Consider the following 24,478-nt stretch of genomic DNA (forward strand, 5'->3'; position numbering starts at 1 on the left):
AAAGCAAATCTGAATCCGTCTCTCCCCCATTGACTTTGCTTGTCAGAAGCCAGCTGGGAAGGTTGCAAATGGTGATCACGTGACCCTGGGACACTGCAACTGTCGTAAATACATGGTGGTTGCCAAGTGCCTGAATTTTGATCAAGTGACTGCAGGGATGCTGCAATGGTCGTAAGTGCGAGGACTGGTCATAAGTCACTTTTTCCAGCACTGTTGTAACTTCAAATGTTCATAAGTCAAGAACTACCTGTACACTTATTCCAGGTTCAAGGATTCATTAAAGGGTATACTGTGTAAACCTTTTGCTGCCTTATTTGTATCCTTCTTTCTTGACTGTTTCCCCTTTTGTTATAGACTTTTAAAACCTTTGATAAATGTTTGCTGCCACTCCCATGGGTTTGTTTTCTTAGTTTCTTCTGTTAATTTCTTGGAGCAGATGTTAAACGTGGCTGCCTCCAGCTCGCCTCTCGAAAGTTTTTGTCTTCGTCCTGTCCTTTTGGCGCACTGCTTCAACACGATTGGTCTGTATATTCTGAGTGCATGTGCACCATTGTGAATATTCATTACTGCTAGAGGAGAATGTGCTGTGGAGGAGAGAGCAGCTGCGTATAGCAATTGTATAGGGACGTGTATTAGACATTCAGGGAAATTGTTGAAACGTAACAAAAGTGCTTCATTCCTAAGCATGTATATTTCTAAGTATAAGAGTCATTGAGAGTTGGGTGGCATACTACTACTACTACTATTATTATTATTATTATTATTATTATTATTATTATTATTATTATTATTATTATTTTGGTCCTAGTGGAGCTGGCTTCCAAGCAGATAAGCGCAGGAGTGTGACCATGTCTCAAAAATATAGCAAAGCAGCAAACCAAACGGCTTAAGAACAAAAGCAAACTCTGATTAACAACAAAAGGAATGCATGGGTGAGAGGAATAGAATTCTCCCCCCGACAGATCTTGTCTATCTCCTTAAGCTTTTCCTCTAAGCTAGGCTCAATTCTGATATTGGATCTTGGGGGGAAAAATCTGTTTTCAGGGATGTAACTGTGGGATGGTCGAGCTTCTCTCACTTAGGCCTACATTTGATTTCAAAACAATCTGATCAGTTTTTGTCACAAACTGGGGCAGGCCATGAATTAAACATAGTATTGCATGTTCTTTGCAGTATTATTTATACATCACTTAAAAGAGCGGTAGCCTTTATAAGTGAACAAGGAAGTAAAATTGTGGTGTGTTACACGGTGTTTGTAACTTGATGTTGCTGGCAGTGCTTACTCACCTTATGTGCTTACCAATGCAAGATCACAGTTGGGTTCACAAATTGCTGGTTTCATACAATACATGGAATAATAAACTAACCATACGTAAGCCAGCTCTTGCCAAAACAGTAGGCTAAAATGCGGTTGGCTGGTTTGTGGTTGATGTGTGTGATGTAAATGCAGCTTGTGTGTGATATGTCACAGTTCATTGTGGAGAGGATGTAAACAGATGAAACAGCATCTGGCTATGGTTGGGGAATTTCTGTGCCACATTTCTGGGCAAGAAAGCAGAAATTGATAGAATGAGTCTTGATATTATGGCAGAAAACTGTAAGCTTTCAGTTCTGAGGATTTACATTGTATAATACAACTGAGTGGCTTTTGTGTGTTTCCTTATTTCCCACATTCACATCGGAGAGGTTTTGCTTCCAAAGATTTTTGCATCTGGGAAAAAGTAAAGCTTGGTCTAACACCACCTAACTTAAGAGTGGCCATAAGAAAAATACGTTGTCCCATTTTGGGCTGATGAAAATATGAAAAATGGACATGATTTTAGTTCTACTTCAACATCTCATCTGTTACTAATCAGTTCTAACCAATTTATTTATTTGTTATTATTTATTTATTATTCAAATTTTGCTACCGCCCATCTGGGCTCGGGACTGTGTATTTGTCAAGATGTGCCTAGTTCTAATCTTAGTTTAAGAGGAAGTTTTTTTTTAATCTGTTCAATTGTGTCTGATTCTCGAAGACTGCCTGGACAAGCCACCCAGAGTCACTAGTTGGAGATGGGCGGCAATATAATTTGAATAAATAAAATAAAAAATAAGTCCCTCCAATTTTCTTGGCAAGGTTTTTCAGAAGTGGTTTGCCATTGCCTCCTTCCTAGGCTGAGAGAAAGAGATTGGCCCAAGGTCACCCAGCTGGCTTTGTGCCCGAGGTGGGACTAGAACTCACAGTCTCCTGGTTTCTAGCCTGGTGCCTTAACCACTAGACCAAACTGACTCAAGGGGAAGTAGTAGGCTTGGAATTCTTTGGAAGGTGTGGGAGCAAGAATAAAGGACTGTTTCTGGAGTTGTTAAAGCAGCTGTATCATTTTCCAGGCTTGCTCAGCGTCTTCAAAAGCCATTCCTCTGTATTTTCACATGTGTGAGGTGGCTGTGTTTTCACGGGCATATGAAGACAGCCAGGAACAAGTTCCAAAGCAGCTGCGTGAATTTGGAAACAGATGTGGCTGTTTTAATTATTCAAAAAGAAATATTCTGAACACACGGATATTCCAGAGCACCTCTTTCAAAGGTGCTCTAGAAAGTATATGGAAGAACTATGAAAAGGATGTAATAATATCATGGAGGGAATCTCATCAATACTGTGGAGTTTGGGGTAGAGGTATACATTTTATCCCCTGAATTTTGCACTGTTGACTCTTATTTGCCCTGGAGAACAATATAAAGGTCCCTTTATGATACCTATAAAGGAACTGACCTTTGCTTCCAAATTAGGATTGGTGTACTCCGGGTCCCTTCAATTAAAGAGGGTCATCAATCAGGAGCCAGGAAGTGTACCTTCTTTGTCCAGGCACCTCTGGAATGAGGTTCCCCCTGAGATCTGTGTGGCTCCCACCCGGATGGCATTTGGGAAAGCTTTAAAGACCTGGCTGTTCTCCCAGGCCTTGAGGTAGGGTAGTTGGGGCCCCTGTTGGATTTGTTTGGTGGTGTGGGTGTTGTTAGCTGGACTTGCCATTGGTTCTTGTACTCTTTTATGTTATTATATTGTATTTTCTATTTCGTTTGGTTTTATTATATACCACCCAGAGTCAATTTGGAGTAGGGCAGTGCCTAAATTGTATAAATTAAATTAGCACTGCATCTGTGCAATTTCAAACCATTCCGCAGCTAAGTCCATTTAGAAATATCTTGGCTCTAATGTATTTGAAACCACAGTAAAACCAGTTCTTTCTTTGAAATGCTGCAGCTCTTTGGAGAGTGTGTGATGTTTCCTCATTTGCAGAACCTCTTACCTCACCAAGCTTTCCAGCTCCTAGCAGGTCTTTCAAGCGGAAAGATGGCTTTGATGACTTTGCTGTCTCCTGTGTGGGGACTGCTCAGATTTTGTTGCTGCTGCTGTTTTGTTTGCATACAATCAATCAAACGCATGCACCAGGAAGCAAGGATGTGTGTTTGTTATATTTGTGGTGGATTTCGGCAGTTCTGCTGGTTTTCAGGAAGGAGGGAGCATATTCCAAGAAGGTGGAAGAGATAAGAGGAAACACAGTCTGGGAAGCAATGGTGGGAGAATTAAAAGGTTCAGAATAGCCCCACCCTAGAGCTCTCCTGGTTTATTTCCCCTTAGGTTAGGCAGAGTAGCTTCAGTCTGGCAAGATTCCCTCTATATGGTGTGAGCAAATAAAGAACTGGAGTTTGAATGGACTGATTCTTTGTCGTTCTTGGGCTGGGCCTGACAATATTTATTTTATTTCTATTTGTATGAAGTGGAGGTGAGGGGAAATCAGGACCTCTAGTAGTTTAGGGGCAGGAGAGCAATTATATTACATTTTTGCTTATTTTCAGTGTTTGTGTTTGGAACAAAAGTAAAGAAGATGGAGGATGGTCTTCATCCAGTTTTTGAAGGGGCTGAGGAATGAAAACAGAGATGGCATGGAAGCATCCTTAATTTTATTTCATAAAGCAAATGAGATGCTTGAGGAAAATTAAGTGGGGAGATATCTGTTTTCTGTCTTGATATCACAATCAGCTCCCCTGAAACTACTGTATTTAAAAAACTGGAAGATCCTAAGTTAATCATGGAAATCCTCTTCACATCTAGTTACTGCCATAGCCCTGATTTGTATCTAGCCTATCATTCTGTTTGGGCTTAATTTTCTTGTTAAATTTGTTGCAGTTAATCATAATTTTTTAATATTTTAAATTCTACTTGCTTTGATTGGGAGAAAATGAAACCCAGAAACCCAGAAATGAAAAGAAAATTTGAACATCTGTTCTGATACTAGGGGGTAGCATATAGTAAGGTTTATCAATCCAGTATTAACTTTTTAACCTGTTTATTTAATTGGATGTTGCTTCCTAGAGTTAACTACTGGTCTGAAATATTAAACTCAAACCCTTGTCATCGTTATTATCATTTTATTTCATCTGTTTTGGAGAAGGTGTACTTTGCCTTCAGTAGAATATTTGAGATGGTTTACAGTAGACGTAAAACTGTGTCTTTGTCTTAAAACACAACAAAGATGAAGAGTGTTTAGAATCATAGAATCATAGAATCGGAAGGGACCTTGGAAGTCTTCTAGGCCAACCCCCAATTAATAGAACATCATGAATAAAATTCTACCAAGGTTTTGCTGGAATGTTTGCAAGAACAGAAGAGAAAGGGGGCAAAAGGACCACTTGCCTGGAATAAGATGAGCAATAACAGATAAAATTGTTCTGCAGGTAATCTATTCCTTTTGCCTTTGATTAACCAGGACCACTCCCCCTCATCCTTGATGTTCTTTGAAAAACCCAAACCATCTTCTTGGGCTGAGCCTAGCAGCTAATCAGCAACCACTGAAGCTGCTTCAAGATTGAACTGATCAGATGATGCCTGTTCAAAATGAGAGCCATCTTCTGAGTCATTTGAGGCTTCTGGGTTGTCTTCCAGAGTGGCTCTTACAGTGCTTATCCTAACACAGTGCGTCCTAACTGCCAGGAAACATGCTGAGACAAGGAACTGGTCTCTAATGTTTTATTGCTTGTACATAACAGGAATCCTAACAAACTGAAGAAGCGTGGGAAAACCCCAGCCATATAAACCCCAAAGGCTAAGGCGGTCCCGATCTGTGTCTCTTTGAACGGCTACCTAATTCCTCAGTGCTACGCATGCGCTTATCAGTCTGGATGGGAGCCCCTTCCTGCTCGCCATCCTTACTCATGACACAGTGCTTAGCCTAAGGAGATAACTAGAAAAGGAAGGCTCTTCGCAAATTGCAATCTTTTTATGAGTACCGTTGATATGAATCAATTGTTTAAGTGTGAAAGTACAGTGTGAGTTACCTTTTTTAAATTGACAGATGGTCTTGAAAGACTTGGCCCATGAGGTTGGTAGGTTGGTAAATATTTATCTCTGTGCCTTTGGAGACAAACTCCGTTCCAGGGGTAAAGTTCCCGGACATGTCTTCCTTCTGTTGTGCAGCAGCATACCAGTTCTTCATGGGAGGGAAAACTCCCATTTTGAGAGGAAGCATTTAATTTATTGAGTTGCCTATTTATCCCATGGACTAACGAAATCTCTAAACTCAAGTCTGGGCCTTCTGTTTTGGCATGCAAGTCAGCTTTAAGGATTTTCTGTAAGAAGTGGGGAATGCTCAGTGGCTTTGTTCCTTCTGCCAAGCCTAGGAACAGAGTTTATTCAGAAGGGACATGGCTAAGGCAAGTGGGCAGGTTTCTCGCACAGTCAGGGCATCTGAATTGACGAAGGGCTTAGTCTCTGGAGATTCTGCCAGCAGAACCTGCTCTGAGTGTAAAGCAAGTGTTGTGCAGCTTGATTAAATGCACCATTGATTCATGCATGCTTTGCGATACAAACAACCATTCTTAGAGGAAGAAGAATCTATTGCATTAGTTAATTTCTTAGATAACCACACGCCTTCCCATATATTAGATTATGCTGCTCTTGGTTCATCGTTTCCATTACAGAATTGTCAATATCTGCCCTTGTCATGATTGCAACCCACACTGTCTTTGTAAATAGGTTTGCAAATCAGCTGTACCAGGAGAGTTGGTGAGAAATAATAATATTTAGTGGGGTTGTGCAGCGGTGTGGATTGGAAAGCCAAAAGGTGCTTCAAAGCATTTGTGAGTGTACACACAACATCTGTCAATGGCAGTGTTTTTCAAACATGGCAACTTTTAAGATGTGTGGACTTCAATTCCCAGAATTCCCCAGCCAGCAAGCTGGGGAATTCTGGGAGTTGAAGTCCACACATCTTAAAGTTGCCAAGTTTGAGAAATATCGGTCTATAGCTTATTTAACCAAACACGTCTTTCCCCAGGATTGCACTTTCCCCCATATTCCAAAGCACCTTTTGCCTTGAGATCTAAAACACTGCACACTGCTAACATTTAATAAATGTGGATGTGACATCATCCAGACTTCACAATGAATACAATTTCACTTTCATATTAAGACTTCTACCCTTTGGAAAATTGGATTTAGATTGGAAAGGACAACTTGAATATCTTCTGTAATAGAATTTTGTAGCAGATGAGGCTGTTTTTTCCAAGATAGATAAGTCTTTCTTTTTCTCTCGCTAAATTTTGAGGCCTCCAGTGATATCGGATAACAAAATTACAGCAGAAGAGAAAGGTGGAAGTGGTTGGGCATTGAACTTAATGCGGAGAATCAATTGTTGCTTGGATATGTTGCCTTTGCAGTCAAGATAGACAATTCAGTCTGAGGAGCATTTCAGCCCTTATGTGTTAGCTGTGAGGGTAGGATGATGGTGAAATATACTCCTGTATGAGATTGTGGGTGTTTTTCAGATAAACTAAGTACACTCTGTATAAATTGCCATTTATCACTGATACATATACAAATTGTCTCCCTTTTGGGAGGGGTGAGAGAACAGATCAGGGACTGGGTAGAAAGAGGTGATGCCACAGGAAACCAGTAGAACCAATTGAATCCATAAGCTTTCTGATATGGAATATGTCATTTAGGCTGCTTCCTATCTGTGCATGAATGCACCCAACATCTGGAAGCAGAATTAGAAGGAAAATATCATTTCCAGAGCAGAGCATGTAAAGTCATCTATGGGCTTCCGTAGCTGCGAGCAGAGGAGGACCTACAGATTGTGGCATGAGGACATACCCCCTGAAAATGACTTGTGGCTTGTTCTCATGCCAGGGCAAGGAAGCTGTGTGGGTTTACACTTGGGGGATGTGGAAGGGTGGCAAGGATGGAGCCCCAGATGCTGAGGGGTAAGGTGCAGCAGTGTTTCACAGCTCCAGAAGTAATTAATTAATTAATTATCCCACCTTTATTATTTTTATAAATAACTCACAGTGGCGAACATCCCTAGTACTCCTTCCTCCTCCTATTTTCCCCACAACAATGACCCTGTGAGATGAGTTGAGCTGAGAGAGAGGGACTGGCCCAAGGTCACCCAGCTGGCTTTTGTGACTAAGGTGGGAGTAGAACTCACCATCTCCTGGTTTCTAGCCCATTGCCTTAACCACTAGACCAAACAAGCGTGCCATTTTGAAAAAGAAATGCAAATAAAATGGAGGTGGAGCAAAATGTAGTTAGTTTACCTTTAATGGACCCCTAATGGCTTTCATTGTCTCTCAAGAGGCTTTTAAAACCATCAAGCTTACTTGGGTTTCTTCTCAGAACTGGGATGTGACAACTTGGATATGCTGCAGTGTTCCCATCCTGGAAGTGCTGAGCTGATAGCTAATCAACTTCCCAGGCCTCATGGAAGCTCCATGGAATTAGTCAGCCAGTGGGAGGATCAGCTGGGAAGCCAAGATAGATTTCAGCTTCCCAACCTTGTTTGAAAAAGTGTAGATCCCCTGCCCCATTTAATATATTTTACTCTACCTTCATTTCTAAGATTGTTTAAATCCCCAGAGAACATGTGTTCATTAACCGAGCCAGTTTGGTCCAGCGGTTAAGGCAACGGGCTAGAAACCAGGAGACTGAGAGTTCTAGTCCCGCCTTAGGCACAAAAGCCGGCTGGGTGACCTTGGGCCAGTCCCTCTCTCTCTCAGCCCAAGAGCCAATCAGGTGTGGTAGGAGAGTTCTAGACCCGCCTTAGGCACGAAAGCCGGCTGGGTGACCTTGGGCCAGTCCCCCTCTCTCTCAGCCCAAGAGCCAATCAGGTGTGGTAGGAGAGTTCTAGTCCCACCTTAGGCATGAAAGCCGGCTGGGTGACCTTGGGCCAGTCCCTCTCTCTCAGCCCAACCCACCTCATGGGGTTGTTGTTGTGGGGAAAATAGGAGGAGGAAGGAGTATTAGGTATGTTCGCCGCCTTGAGTTATTTATAAAAATAATAAAGGCAGGATAGAAAAGCAAACAAACAAAAAATAATACATACTGTAGATGTAGTTAAATGCTACATCTATTCTTCCTAAACTACATACATGTAATTGTCTTCTACTACCTGAGTGGAAATTTGGGGAGCTTAGTCCAACTCAATCTTTTGGGAAGACTATCTTAAAGCTTTGCCTGTTTTCTGCAAGCATTATTTTTAACTTTAGCCATTGCTGAAATGTTCCTTGATAGATATGACATGATGATGATGATGGTGATGATGATGGTAATGATGTTCCATCAAGTCAGTGTCAACTTTTAGCAATCACATTAGATAGACTTTTTCCACAATGATCTGTCCCTAACCTGCTCCTTCAGGTCTTCCAACTGTTGATCTTCCAACTGTTACCCCTTGGTTTTCTTAAAGGTATTTTCAGTCAAGGGACAAAGATTGAAATTACGATCCTGCTTCTTATCAAACCTTGTATATGTGTTCTGTTGTAGATCCCAACTATCTCATGGCTAATGAACGCATGAATCTGATGAATATGGCAAAACTAAGCATAAAGGGCTTGATCGAATCCGCTCTTAATCTTGGGAGAACCTTGGACTCTGACTATGCACCTCTTCAGCAGTTCTTTGTAGTGATGGAGCACTGCCTTAAACATGGCTTAAAAGGTGGGTGCAAATTGACGGAAGATCTCTTCTGATGATTATATCCACAGTGTTAAATTGGAATCAACTTGTAGATAGAGCAGTATGTGGTTACTTGCTTTTCTTAGGCAAACTACTGTTCAAAGGGATAGTTTTAGATCATGCCTTTTCACCAATAAAGTCCATGAAGTGTTTATTTTTCATTTCTTGGTAGTGGGCAGGTTTCTGCACACTGACCTTATTTCCAGGTTTCCCTCAACACACCTTCATATCCAGTGTCCAACACCTGATTTGGAGGTCCACGCCATTAGGATAAGAATCCAAGCCTGCAAAATGTGTCTATTTATTTATTTATTTATGAAATCAACTAAGACTTTTAATGTATACTTTTAATTGGAACAGGAGGGGAACATTATTAAATGTCTGGGGAAGAACCAAATGTGTCCTGATACCCAAAACTTCTTTGCCTTGGGATTACTCACCTTTTGGAGTGTAACTAGAATCCCACCAAAAGAACATTTTTGTGTAGCTCTTGACCTGAAAACCTCTGCATGCTGTTGTTGATCGCTTCCCCCATTGCTCTGCAGCAAAGGGTAGCAATGAAAATAGCAAAGCGGTCCTCCCTAGGGCAGCTGACACACCAAGTCACAACACTGCAGGTTACAGCTCTTAAAGTATATCTAGACTGTGCTGACAATATATCCCTCTACTTTAACTCTTAAAACCCTCCAACCCCCTCCCCATAAAAAGTTGATAAGTTTTCGATACCACTGTGTCACTGGACAGAATTACCCCCCAGCCCTCAAAGACCTAAGTAATATGTATTTTTAATTTTTTTTAAAACATTGCCCTGAATTCTGTGTATGGATACTCGGTATCTTATCCAGTGGAGTGAGATGAAGTAATCCTTGTCTGTTTTCTCTAAAGGTGGTTTCCTAGGGAATAGAAGCTTTAAAGCCAAATCCATGCCCCCAAATTATGCCAGCAGGTTCCTCCATGATGGTTTAGATGTAGAAAGTCAGGAGAAGGGACATCTGTAACCGCAAAGCTTGCTAGAAAGCCTCTTTAGGGAGTGAAGCAGAGAGGTCAGCCAGTAACCCCCTTCGTTTCTCAAGTGGAAAACTGATTGATGTGTGTTGGTATGACTTATGTGGTTTCAGAGACGTCTGTACTCATTTTTATACCGCTGGATTTCCCAGTTGATCCACTGTTATTAATTATAGATGCATATATAAAGGTTGGTTTTGTAATAAATGTTGTGATATCAATGTACTTGCTGAAAATCAGAAGGAGTTGGACAGGGTACTCACATGTATGAAAGCAAGAAGCAGCAGAGGGGGGAAGGGAGGATGAGCAGTTTCTTTCGGTCTGTAACATCCGTGTCTGGTGTCCGATTCTTCCTCTGAAATCATCAGGCTCTGAAAGGAAAAGGGATGCAAAGCTGAGCAAATAAAAAGATAACTCGGAGGAACTGTCTCAGTGGATTAAGACACCGTTTCCTTTTAATTTCTTTTAATAGAGTTTGTTTATCTTAACAAGTTCTACAAGAACAAATACACAAAATTGGAAGAAAATAAAGGAAAACATAAAAAAAAAACAAAAGCAAAAAATAGCCAACTTAAAAAAACGGGTAAAAGATATCTGCATATCACATATCCTTCAAAAATCAAACAGTATTTAAAAGTTTCTAAATCTAAATGAAAGAAAATAAATGATGATTCTCTATTGTTACAAAATGCCATAAAATCTATGCCAAAGGAGAATACATTTTGTCATTTTTTTGATTAGTAGGTAAACTTGCCTTTTCAAAAACAGATAAATTACACATCTCTTGAATCCAGTCCGTAGTATCAGAAATAATGCTACTTTTCCAATTTCTGAAAATAATTCCCTTAGCAACACCCCAGGCCTGATATAATCATACTTCTCCAAAAGCAGCCAGATTCCAAAGCTGGGGACATAATTTAACACAACATTAACATCTTTAACATTAAAAGATTGCTCCACGAATGTACTAATGTACAGTATGTTAAAATATTGTTCCAAAAATACATCAGTGCGGATTAAGAGATTGCTTCCTGATTTATTGCTTCCCAATAGATCATTGGCCATGCTTATTGGAAATGATCAGAGTTCTGGTGCGCACATACCTGGGAGGTATGATTGGGGAAGGCTAGATTAAAATATTGAGGAGTTTTGGAAACATAGTATTTGAATTTCTAATACAATGCCACTGTCCCAAACTACTTGAGATGCCAACATTAGAAACAAAAATGTTTTTGTTTAGCCAAGAAGACCTTTCTGGGCCAAAACAAGTCATTTTGGGGACCTTTGGAATTGGTAGAGAAGTTTGTCCCTGAAGCTGGAGAAATCACAGCAAGCGTTAAAGATCTTCCAGGGCTGAAGTAAGTGTTGTCTTCTTCTATTCTTTCAACAAGATGCTGGTCAAGCATTTCTCAGAAATCCTGTCGAGCAGTAGCTCCATTCACTAGAGACTTGTTCAGGACTCAGATAGCAGTCCATAACACCTCCATTTTATGTTTCTGTTATTTGCTCCAGGGGCATAAGAGGAGAAAAGTGGAAGGTTGTGTTGGATATGCTTTGTTATTTGTGCATTTTCTTGATGCAATATACGAAGTATTAGATGTATGTTAGAGTACATTAGATACTAAAGGATCTGCCTCTGTAGTTGGAGAAAAAGGGCAGGAAAAGATACACAAGGCTGTGTTTGTAAATGAAGCTAAACTAGGTTTAGGAAACCAGAGACTTTCAGTAAAAACATTCAGAAACCCAGCAAGACATTCCTGAAGCTTTGGGTTATGAGGTTGCTTGCCATTGCTTTAGTCAGTGAAAGAAGCCATAGTTAAGATGAGTTGACTGGATTGGCCTGTCTGGTCAACTGCAGCTTCACCAGAAATAAAATGTTCTGAAATTCTCATGGCCGTGCTGTATATCCTTAGTCCTCTAAAACAAAATGTAGTGTGGTTTATTCAGACCTCAATCACTTCTGAAAATAATGAAGTATGCAGGTGCCAGAGAAAAATATATTCCACGTTGGGATCATGAGCAAAAGAATTGAAAATTAATCTGACAGTATCATAACGCTTTTATACAAGTATTTGGTGCAACCGTACTTGCAATATACTGATACACACATCTGGCTGCCACATCGCAAAAAAAGAGAAAATCAAGTTGAATCAGATGGAGGAAAAAGCAATTAAAGGAGTTAGGGGAAGAAAGCAATTCTCCAGTAAAGAAATGTTATAATGGTGAGTAAGAGTAATAGATGAGAAAGATGTCTAAACTTATTCATGATGTGGTGAGAAAGTGGGTGGGAAAGTTTCCTCCTTCCACAGAACTATAAAATTGTCATTCATAAAAGCTATATGCCAGGAGACTCAGAGCAGACCAAAGGACAAAAATGACCTCATACAGAGCTAGTTGGGCTGTTAGATTTGTGTCTAAACCTTATAATGATGGCCATCAAGCTGGGCATCTCTGCAGAGAGGAGTAGACAAAGCCATTGAGGCTAAGATTGCAAATGGCTATTAGTAATCTTGATTAAACATTATCTCCAGGGATGGAGGCAATGTGTTTAGTTGTCTGCAAAAGTTTAGGTGCCCCAGTCAGATGTTAATGTTTCAGTGACTCCTTAGGGGAATCAAAGTTGACGTAGCTCCTGCATGGCACAAAGCTACGTTTAACTTTGTACCATGAAGGGGTTATGTCAACTTTCATCCTTTTGCAAAAACAAACGATCCCCAGTGAACAAAGTTGAGGTTTGCATACAGGCTGCAGGTTGTTTACCTCTCAACTGGAGTTGAAAGCAAAGCAAAATTCTCCAAGCTTAGATTTCATATTGAATTAGTTTTGATTAGAAATGATTCTTTCCATGCCCCTCTCTTCCACACAATGTCTGGAAAAGAAGGAGAGGGAGCAGAAGTGAAGCTCTGGCATATTTTATCTCTTACAGATAACGTGAAAAGGTTTCTCTTTGCCTTCATTTCAGTTTAGATGTTTCCTTGATATGGAGCAAGAGGGAAATGAGCAAATTCAATGCTATGCTCAACTAGGAAAAGGATTTGAAAATAAAGCAGTACAGTACATACTGTAAAACTATCATGTAAATCTGTGTGGCCCCATCTAAAATATTATCTGCGATTCTGGCTGCCCCAGGTTAAACTGGCTGTGTGGAGGTAAAAAAAGAGCAGCTTTTCATTATTAACTTTTGTCTAGTTGGGGGACAAATTCCTTGCCTAATGTTATTGTTTATTTTGGTGCAGAATTAGGTGCTTAGATTTCATACCACCTTATGTGTAACAACATTTATCATTTGCCTTTGGGACTTGGTAGGACCCCTGTGGGGAGAGGAAGAGCCTGGCTTCGTCTGGCATTAATGCAGAAGAAACTTTCGGAGTACATGAAAGCCTTGATAAACAGAAGGGAAATTCTCAGGTGAAAACTTTGTTCGTTCTTGACTGGAAAGCCTTGGCTTCAGTAAATCAGCTTGCATAGACGTAAATCGGTTGGTCTCTTTAAGCGGCCTCTTTATACTACATATCACTGTCAGTGTTAAAATTAAAATTTTTAAGAGGATGAAATCTAAACATTTCTGTTTGGAGACTTGCTGGAATAGCATCCTGCACTTAGATTCTTGTTCTCCAACCTGTGAGATACCGCAAAATGAACTTGAAGGATTGCCGCAAAATGTCTTTTGTCTACTTTGAAGTAGTAGTGAAACACCTATGCAGTTTCTCTGATGGACATTTGGGGTTCTGTTTGAGGTTCCTCTGAATTCTGAGAGCCCTCACTCCTGGGTCGTTCCAGCTGTCAGATTGAAACATGCTTACCTTAGATAACGGGGTATGAATTTTAGCTTGCATAATAGCGTTCCCATAACACACGGCCAAGATAAAAGAATGCATCTAGAACTCTTCTTCAGACCCAGCTGCTCAGTATGGCTGGAAAATGGGTACTGTGCCCATCTGGCCCGTTGACCTGTGTAGGTTGCATGCCTTGTGTCTTCACGTGAATGATTGAAAAGTAATAGATGCAGGGTTTCTGCCATAGCGACTCCCAAGATGAGGTGATGGGTGAGCTTATTTAATTGTGAGTTTAGATGGCGCAAAATCAAGAGAGTGCAAGCAACAGGAACTTCTCCTGTCCTCAGAAGGTTGAGGACAGGTAATCTATATGTGGGTCTTCATAGTGAAATCATCTATACCTGTATAGAGCATGTGTGTAAAAGAACCTGCCATGATATAACAAACTGTATTTCAATGTGTTTTCCAGTGAATTTTATGAACCAAATGCCCTCATGATGGAGGAAGAAGGTGCTATAATTGCTGGACTTTTAGTGGGCCTAAATGTCATTGATGCAAATTTTTGCATGAAGGGTGAAGACTTGGATTCTCAGGTGCTGGATCTTTAGTTTACATATAATTGGGGGTGACCTACTGTCTCTATAGTTAACTATCGTTTGTAGATACAGTTAGCCTTCTTGTATTTTGGCTGTTTAATGTTGACTGTGCAAAATCAAAGGTCAGTTCACTAAACTCTGAACACAGGTTCTACCTCTTTTTTTCTTTAGAAAACATTGAGATGTTCTCAGTTGGAGAACCCAAGAATCTAGAGGACTACTGATTTGATTTGCATGTTCCGATTCTGCCGTACAGATGTTTGTCTTCAGTCAAATGCTAATTGCTGCTCACTGAGCTTCTCTAAACAGTTACAAGTTTAGAGCAAATATTCTCCTTCCCTTTTAGTTGCTGTCAGGTTTATTTTAAGTCAAAATGTTTTTTTAAATTTATGATTATTGACAATTTTACGTAAAGTAAAAGACAAATCTAAACAAAAAGGAAAGAAAGAGAAGGAAAAGGTGCAAAAAAAGAAAAAAAGGAAGAAAAGTTATGAAATGTAATGACTTCCGACTTTCTCTTCAACAGATATTGGCACACCCATTGTCTCCCCTCCCTCTTATCTCTTCCAGAAATCATTTCAACCCCTTATTTAATTTTCATCTTTTTAATCTTTAAATCCATAAATCATTCCACTTTTTTCCTCAGCAAAAAGTCCATAAAAGGTTTCCAATCTTTTAAAAAAGCACTTCTTGTTTTCTCCCTGACCGAACAGGTCAGTTTTGCCAGTTCTGCTAATTCTAACAGTTCTACGATCCATTCGTCCATTGTGGCAATTTCAATACTCTTCCAACTTTGTGCAAATAATAATCTTGCTGCCGTTACCATATACAAAATTAATCTTCCATGAGTCTCTTCTAATTCAGTATCCATAAGTCCCAATAAAAAAGTTCCTTTGTAATGCTTTAATAATCTTTAAAATTCTTTGTATCATTCTATGCATTTGTATCCAAAATGTCTTGGCTTTTTCACAAGTCATGGTAAAATATCCCTACATGTTTTTCACATTCCCAACATTATTTTAAGTCAAAATGTTACTTCAGTTTCTTTCCTTTCTTCTGTTTGAGGCAAAGAAGAAAGAACAGAAGAAACTGTCGAAATCTGAATGAAATTGTGTTAAATAACTAAATAAAAACTATCGCAATGAATAAAACCATTGGGGGGAAAAACTTCCTCTTGGTTTTAAAAAAAATCTTAACCTTGTTTTTTTTCTTCTTTTATTGAGCAAACTGTTTGTTTGTTTGTTTGTTTTATTACATTTATATAGCTGCCCATCTCACATAGTGACTCTGGGCAGTGTACACCACAAAATAATCCAAATGGATAAAAACCAATTAAAAATGCAACAAAAATAAATTAAAAAGATACAAACAAAATGGCAAAACATACATTTTATGTGAAAATAACTACAGTTCTTTGAGATACACTTAAAAAAAACTTGCACAGTTTATTCCTGGACTTTTAGGCAATTGGAGATAACAGAGGCAGAATAAACGACGAAAGACAGTATGTTAGGGATGTAGAACTGATTTCCAAGACAATGGCAGACTTCTGAGGTGACTTCCGTTTCCAGGTGTAATACTCTACTACAAGGAAGATGACCTTGACAGGGATGTGCAAGACCCATTGCTAGGATGAAGAGGGAATAAACGTATTTTAAGTCCAGAGCAGCACAATAACATCTGGAAGCAACTCAGGCAGACTCCTCCCTAATTCACCGAACTCTAAGAAGGAAGAGGAGGTCCGGCACAATCAGACTTGCAAGATTCTGTGGTTATAGCCCATCTCAGAAAAAGTAGGTTTAGCCTTCCTGTGGAGTTGATTTCTTGGTCTGGTCTGCCTAATGGGGCTGACATCAGTCTTGGGAGTCTGATTGTGCCATGTACTAGATTATTGAACATGCCTTAGACCAATCGCCCAGTTAATCAGTTACAGTATAAAAATAATATAAAAGAAAAGGGTACGAGTGTCGGACATGAAGTATTACTGTCTTCTCTTGTAGGTTGGAGTTATTGATTTTTCAATGTACTTGAAGGATGGCAACAGCAGTAAAGGCAGTGAAGGGTGAGTTTGATTCCTATCCAGAATCTGTATTTTAGATGGTTCTGTGAATCTCTGTTGTAGGGGAACTTTGACAATTATACTGCTTTGTTCTTTCCCATTAATCCTCACTCTAGCCTGCAATGCCAGATTTAACACAATGTTGTAATAATCTCCATAAATACTTTAACTAGCGAAACTGTTCATGAAATAAAAAAGACATGAAAACTTTAAAATGCTAATAGTGATACCAGTATGAGCCAGTTTGGTGTAGTGGTTGAAGGCACCAGGCTAGAAACCAGGAGACCATGAGTTCTAGTCCCGCCTTAGACACTCTGGATGAACATGGACCAGTCCTTCTCTCTTAGCCCTAGGAAGAAGGTGGCAAGGACAAACCACTTCTGAAAATGTTGCCAAGAAAACTATAGGGACTTGTCCAGGCAATTGCCAGGAGCCAACACTAAATCGAAGGCACAAAAAAACCCCAGGTAGTTCTCTCTTAGTGACCACTCATTCAGCGACCATTTGAAGTTATGACAGTGCTGACCAAGGAGACTTATGACCAGTCCTCAAAGTTGCGGCCGTTACAGCATCCCCCCGGTCATTTGGGTGCTTGGCAACTGGCACACAATTATGGTTGCAACTTCCCATGGTCATGTGATCACCATTTAAAACCTTTGCTGCCGGCTTCTGACAAGCAAAATCAATTGTTAAGCCGGCAGGAAGTTGGAAGTTGCGGTCACGTGACATCACTCTTAATGACTGCAACTGGAGTACTATTGTAAGTTGGTGTGTTCACATGATTTTTCACTTTACAACTGTGTCCCTTAGCAACGGAGTTGTCAGTCCAAAGTACAGCCGTTAACTGAGGACTACCTGCAGTAGGTTTGAAGCTCTGTGATAAACTGTAGATGCACTTCCTTGGCTTACAGAAAGACTCCTGATACTCAAAGCAAATATTTGTAGTTCAGGGTTGAACTGTGGAGTCCTTGGTGCTCTCTGAGCCTTGTTGTTTTCTTGCAGATGTTTCATTGCCAGACTAGTTTGGCAAGCCAAAAGACCCAATAGCCCAAGAAAAAAAAACAGGAGTTACTTACAACATACAGTGCAAAGACTGTAACAGTCACTATGTAGGACAGACAGGCAGAAGACTAGCAGAGTGCATCCACAAACACCAGCTAGCAGTCAGAAGACATGATGAGAACTCCTTAATCTCACAACACATGGACAGACTCAACCATAGTTTCAACTGGGAAACTATGCTCAACTGTGAGCATCCTAAACCAAGCCAAATCCAAAAACATCGGAGAATTCCTGGAAGCCTGGCACTCAGACCAAGCAGCCATCAACAGACACATAGAGGGAAACAACATTTACATACCATTCAAAAGAGACAATAGAAAAGCCAAAAGACCAGTACACTCCCTTGCCAGCAATCAACACCCAGATATGCAAAAATCAACACTAGGATTAACACCAGATGAACCATCGAACAGCACAATACACCCTAATCAAGGAACTATTAACTCAGGCCATCAACCAAGCAGCAAACAACAGCCCAATCAAAGGACTCCCAAGGAGAGAACAACACCCCCAGCAACACAAGCAGGGCAAGCCACAGTATATAAACTGAGAGCAAGGCCCACTCCCTCTTTGCACTGAAGATGTTGCCTAGTCTGGCAATGAAACGTCTGCAAGAAAACAACCAGGCTCAGAGAGCACCAAGGACTCCACTCCTGATACTATTTGGGGCAGTAGTGAATTAAGTGTGAAATTTTAATTAAGTTAATTTTTCTTATTGGTAATCACTTCTGTCACTTTAACCATGCAAAAGAAGATGTCTTAGTTCTTCTGATTACCATCTATTCTGTTACACTTTTGTTCCATCAACTCACAAACCTTCAAACATGGAGTCATATTGAAGGCCATCTCAACCAGGACTGTAATTGACACTATTTCTTGCTAAAAGGGTCTGGCTGGGGATTATGTGTGATGTTGCTGAACACTTCTGGAGGCAATCAAGTTGAAGAAAGCTAGTTTGGCTTAGAGTTACCTGCTTTACAGTTCTGTCATCTCAGCACCAATTTTTATAGATTCACTTTTATCTCTGTGTAATAGCAGCTTCTGGAGCAGGGGTGTGTATGTGTGTGTGTGTGTTTGTGTGTGTGTCAAAAAGTCAAGATGGTAACTGGGACCGCTGATCATCACCTGTAAAAGGGGTAGGACGTCTTCTGGTTACCACCACCTTGATTTTTTTGACCTCCCCTGCAATCAGCCTGGCTCTAGAGGCTGAATGTTGACTTGTCCGTTCAGACATTATGCAAATCTATAATTAGTTATTTGCAAGCCTTTTCACATTATGGTTTCTAATTCTTTTCAAACATTTATTTATTATTTAATTCTCGGGTAGTTGGTTTTCAGGTACGTCAATTCAGACCATGCTAGACCTTAAAAATCTTACCTGTAGTTTAACATAGTATGAACTGGCAAACAACTGTCCGTTGAATTGACGGGCATTATTTTGTTATCGTATCAGAAAGAAGTTGATGTCTGCTGTTTTGGGGGCCCACTAATTATCCTTGCATTAATTACTAACTTTTTCACGAATGCAATAAACGAATTCCTCTTCCTCGACGTATTGCTTTGCTCTGCAGTATTGCTTAATGTTGCTTTAGGTACATGGTTAATCTTCACTGTGTCCCATTTTCAGTGACTGTCAAATTACAGCAATTCTGGACCAGAAAAATTATGTGGAAGAGCTCAATAGACATTTAAGGTAAAGAGGTAAATCTTCTGTAGAAAATTTGGTCAATTAGTGTTGAATTCTTAAGTTTCATATATTTACTACATACCTTTTTTTTTTTTAATTTGACAGTGCTACAGTCAACAACCTTCAGGCAAAAGTTGATGCTTTAGAAAAATCCAACACTAAACTTACTGAGGAGGTAGGTGGAAATGAAAGAAATGTGTTCTCTTTCCAGTGTAGGATAAAATTGAGAGAGACAACATTCAGGCTTTAGGTACATTAGGATAAATTAATAAATTAGATCACTATAATTAACTAATATCCCAGTCTGGTTCATGCATACCCCAATGTAGATTCCAAATACAAGAGGTGCTAGGTAAGTTAATATTATGGAATGGAAATGTATCTGGCCAGAGTAGAGATATTTAACAGAGAGTTGCTGCTGTTGTGGAATTCTGAAAACGGTGACACTAACAAACTACAGATGGAGCTGGGTTATAAATTGGGAAGCTTTTTATCTTGCAAGACAGCAAGATAGTCACGTACCTAGTTTTGTTGAGGGTGTGCCTTCTAAGTGGGCATTTTATGGACAACTTTTTGACCCTGGAAGAACCCTTGAAATATTTTTCAGGCCTCGGGGAACCCCTGCACATCCAGGCTCAAATATAGGCCAGAAGTCACAAAAATACTAAATTCATTTCATGTATAGATGCATTAACAGTGTTCTTGAACTAAAAATAAAGGATGAAGCTTAACTCTTGAATGTGAAGTTGCCCGAATTTTAAATAATCTTTTAAATAACCCATGATCTCCCACGGAACCCCTAGCGAGCTCTTGCGGAACCCTTGGGCTCCACGGAACCCTGGTGGAGGAAGCCTGGACCAGAAGGTGCAAAGGAAATACATATATGGAGCTGCCGGTGGACTTGCAGGCCCAGCCCCAAAATTATTTGGAAGGGTCAACAATGGTAGACTTTCTTTCATTTGTATTCTTGTGGTTAACGCAGCTTGCGGTTGCAAACAACAGAATTATAACACTGCAAGAAGAAATGGAGCGAGTCAAAGAGGAGAGTTCATATATCTTGGAATCCAACCGAAAGGTCAGCACGTACATGTATATTACATCCAGCAACTGGGGACTGATTGGCTTTCCCATTCTCTTGTGCTTCTGTAATGTGGCTCATTGGATAAGACCTCTTCATTCTCGATCACCTTCACTCTTCTCCTCTCTGCTTGTCGTTTGCATTACAGGTAGTCCTTGCTTAACGACAGTAATTGGGACCAGAATTTCCATTGCTAAGTGATGTGGCCGTAAAGTGCGATGTCATGTGACTGCACCACTTAGCAACGGCAGTTCTGGTAGCCCCTAGTTACTGTCATTAAGCAAATCACCGCGGGCCATTAAACGAGGACTTCACGTGACCACGACTTTGACTTCCTGCCGGCTTCCCCACTGACTTTTGCTTGTGGAAACTGGCACAGAAGTTTGCAAATTGTGATCATGTGACCGTGGGACGGCGCGGTGGTCAGAACTTTGAAGACTGGTCGTAAGTACCACTCGTTCAGCGCCCTTGTAAGTTTAAGCTGTACGAGTGGTCATTAACTAGAGACCACCTGTAACATTCCATGTGATATGTGTGTTCCTGTGTTAGAATGTACAGTATAATATGTTCTCAAGGGTGTTGTTTAGGGTTCTCTGTCTCTCAGAGGAGGAGGAAAACAACCTTGTGGCCTGACTGGGGTTGGTGGTTCTGTAGGTGGAACCCGCTGGACCCAATCCCATTCCTTTCCCACTTTGTCTGCCCTACAAGTGACTCTAGGTAGGGGCAAAGTAACAAATGAAACAGTACAGAGGTGGAGTGCCTATGGAACTCTGGCTTTGCAGGGGGCTGCCTCTGCTTCTGAACTGCAGAGAGAAGCTGGATGGAGAGTCCTTATGGAGTTGGGCAGCTTCTAAATTTGACAAACCAATGAATAAACTAGCAATCTTAGGTTTGGGTGTTAACTGACAGGATTATGGCATTTTTGCTATGCGCTCCCTCCCCAGCCAGTACATTGTATTGTGGAGCAGAACAATTGTTAACTCTGTGCTTAGGAGAGACAGCACTAGCATTTAATCTCTGCCAACTCTGTCGATAATAACCTTTCCATTCCCTTTGCTTTATTGACATCTCGACTGATTACAGGTAAATAAACAGGACCGAACTGCAGACGGACATGCCCTTACTGAAGCGAGGAAACAATTAAAGGAGGAAACGCAATTAAGACTGGTAAGGTGGATAGCGGGTGTAGATAAGCTATGGCAGAATTACAACACCTTGTAAAAGTGACCCAGTTTATTGAAGTGTGAGGTTTTTTGTATGCTAGATTCCACTCCCTCAGATTTAAGCACTGTTACGGTGCCCCGCATGTTCATACCATAATACCTTTTGTAAGAGCTAATGTTGGAAAAGACACACTCCGACTTTCTCCATGGCAAGCTAACCTTTTTCCTCTCCTGGAGTCAGCATAGACAATTAATCTCTTACTCCATATTCGGAAGGAATGGACAGCATGACACCCCACTCAACCCCACCCTTCCTTGGAACGTAGCAAGTTCTTTGCGGGGCAGAGTCTTTCAAACGTTTGCCCTATCGTATAAAGCCTGTATGTGTGTGCCTGGTTTAGGATGTGGAAAAAGAACTTGAAATGCAGATTGGAATGAGACAAGAGATGGAGCTGGCTATGAAGATGCTGGAAAAAGATGTTTGTGAGAAGCAGGATGCACTTGTAGTGCTCAGGCAGCAACTGGATGATCTCAGGGCCCTAAAACTTGAACTTTCTTTCAAGCTTCAGGTAAAGCAACAGGGACGGGTTAATATCAAGGCACGGCCTCTTCCTCTTAGCTTTCATTTGGAAGGAAGGGAGGGCTTGGACACAGAGGAATAAGATCACTTGGTTGCAGAGCTTGCCACAACATGATGGCTTTTTACTCATTTCTCTTGGTTGGCACGGCTAAAGAATATAATCTTCTTGAATCTTTGGGACATGGTGGCTGTAGGAAAGCTTTCACAGTAAGAATGCTTTCAAATAGGACAACTGGCCAAGTCACTCTTCTGTGGAGCAATTTTTGAAGTGTGAGATTTTAGCAAGGAAAAAACTCTGCATTCCCTTTGCAGTTCGTTCACACAGGGCTGGTCCAAATGCAAAGTAAACACCTCCTTAATCCTGGGTTGGGAAGAGACAGAGGGACTGTGCATGCTGTATCCCTTACCTTTTATAAATTCCACTCTCTCACTCCTCAGTAGAAGAAACAAAACTTGGGATCTTTCTCATGCACCTTAGATTGTTTCATTCTGTCTTCTGAAACACAAATAGTACTAATGGCACATTTTCCAAGATAATTTACTGTCATGTTAAAGATTTGATTGGATTTGATGGTCTAAAGCAGTGTTTCTCAACCTCAGCATCTTTAAGATAGGTGGACTTCAACTCCCTGAATTCCCCAGCCAGCATGCTGGCTGGGGAATTCTGGGAGTTGAACTCTACCCATCTTAAAGATGCTGAGGTTGAGAAATACTGGTTTGAAGGGATCCTTCCACTTCTGTGGAGATGAGAAGTTACTTTTGAACAGCCAGTAGAATGTGAACAGCATCTAAAGGAAAAATAAAGATTTTCCACCCTTATAAATATAAGTAGTTGTTGCTTATGCAAACCAGCAATTGGCAAGAATATGTATTTTATTAACTATTAAAATCAAGTTTTTTCAGGAGACTATACAATTGCTCCCCTATTCCTGTACCTTCTGAGATTTTGAACATTTTTGCAGGGTAAATGTCTTTTCTCCTTTTTATACTTCATACTGCTACAGTGTTGATGTTTATATTAACCTTTGCCAGCCTTCCATTCCAGTTGGTGCTGGGATTATAGGGCCTGTAGACCAACTCATCTGGAGGCATTCAGTTGGAGGAGATAGGCCTACAGTAATGCACAATATATTTACGCAAAATCCTTCGCACATGGTGGTCTTTGCACAAATACTAAATGTGACCTCAGAATCTTTAAGGATAAGTAAGGATAGTTGTTTCTCCCTTTGTTATTTTAGAGTTCAGACCTGGGAATGAAACAGAAGAGTGAATTGAATAGCCGCTTGGAGGAGAAGACCAGTCAAATGGCTGCTACAATTAAACTGCTTGAACAGAGGTAAACTCGAAACTGGCTTATTTAAGCAAGCTATAATTGTAATTTATTTTAATTCCATCATTCATTCTTGGGCTATATGAAAATGGAACTTAGTTTTTGAGACTTGCATCTTGCAAGGGCCAATCTCTTACAGTGAGTCTGCTACAGAAAAGCCAGGAAATATTGGCCTGATTGTTATATAATAGTACTCATACAGCTTCAGGCCAGCCTTCTCCCAGAATTCCAAACCACCAAAGGGTCATACCACCTGCTTGTATGTAGACCTATCATTTGGGTTCTGCAATAATCCACACCACCTTTAGGTGGCAGCAAAGAGCTGGACCTTTTTGTATCTCTATGCTGCCATCTATTGCATCCCAGATATGACATCTCCATTTTTCCCAGAGAAAGAGAAATTTGGCAGCATTTCTCAAGGGAGGAATTCCCCCATAAGCAGGAACAATTGTATTGCTACTGAAAAAGCCCTGTAAGATGAATTTTGTCCTGATTCTTCACCTGGAGTTTAACAGAGATTTGAGAAGCATCTGTAGACCCTTGGAAAGCCAATAGTAGAATGAAAGTCAGGACATTAATGTACACACCCCTTGGCCACTCTATAGCTAAACAGATGTGAGTCCGCAAGACTCTACCTCTGAGAATGTCATCAAAATCCTCTTCCCCTCTGAAAGAAAATTCAAAAGGAAGTCTCAGAAAACTGAATGAAAGCTGGGACAAAAAAATACAACTCTATAGAACTTCTCCACCTAACATTAAAAGGAAAACATTTCCACAAGTATTCTTAAGTGAGGCTAAAACTTTCTGGCCAGGTGCAGCCATGTTCTCTATTTGTGCAAGGCATCAGGGCTCTTGTGTTACTCATAGCATTTCTACACTTCCAAATACGTCAGCACTACAGTTCCTACTGTTCTCAGCTATTGCCTATCACTGTCTATCTGTTTGAAGACACATGGGTAGTTCTAAGAAAAAAAATTAATCCTCTCAAACTGGCCACCTCCAGAGACCACAGACTGGCTAAGCTAGTCTGAACTGTACTGATTTAATGGCAGTATTTAAAGGGACACACTGAATAGATGTAGGACAGCTATTACTTGCCAATAAAGGTAAAGTTCCAAGTTCTTCATTTAACCACACCAGAATAATCAAG

General features: G+C 40.5%; 1 protein-coding gene across 7 annotated transcripts in view; it reads left to right on the forward strand.

The window, feature by feature from the left end:
* Positions 1-24,478, forward strand: part of RUFY3 (RUN and FYVE domain containing 3) — a 55,783-nt gene that overhangs the window by 19,027 nt on the left and 12,278 nt on the right. For 6 of the 7 annotated variants that reach the window (XR_010068395.1, XR_010068396.1, XM_063309927.1 and 3 more), the window contains exons 2-12: positions 8,801-8,974; positions 11,238-11,355; positions 13,304-13,405; positions 14,243-14,366; positions 16,370-16,431; positions 19,118-19,183; positions 19,283-19,352; positions 20,160-20,252; positions 21,339-21,422; positions 21,820-21,987; positions 23,237-23,334. Coding sequence is in view for 5 of the 7 variants with exons in the window: in XM_063309927.1 (XP_063165997.1) it covers positions 8,801-8,974; positions 11,238-11,355; positions 13,304-13,405; positions 14,243-14,366; positions 16,370-16,431; positions 19,118-19,183; positions 19,283-19,352; positions 20,160-20,252; positions 21,339-21,422; positions 21,820-21,987; positions 23,237-23,334 (1,159 nt within the window). In the remaining 2 variants the exon portion in view is untranslated. The remainder of the gene's footprint in view (positions 1-8,800; positions 8,975-11,237; positions 11,356-13,303; positions 13,406-14,242; positions 14,367-16,369; positions 16,432-19,117; positions 19,184-19,282; positions 19,353-20,159; positions 20,253-21,338; positions 21,423-21,819; positions 21,988-23,236; positions 23,335-24,478) is intronic. The other variant, XM_063309925.1, reaches the window with a different exon arrangement.

This window comes from Candoia aspera, chromosome 8 (genome assembly GCF_035149785.1).
Source record: "Candoia aspera isolate rCanAsp1 chromosome 8, rCanAsp1.hap2, whole genome shotgun sequence".
Classification (NCBI taxonomy): domain Eukaryota; kingdom Metazoa; phylum Chordata; class Lepidosauria; order Squamata; family Boidae; genus Candoia; species Candoia aspera.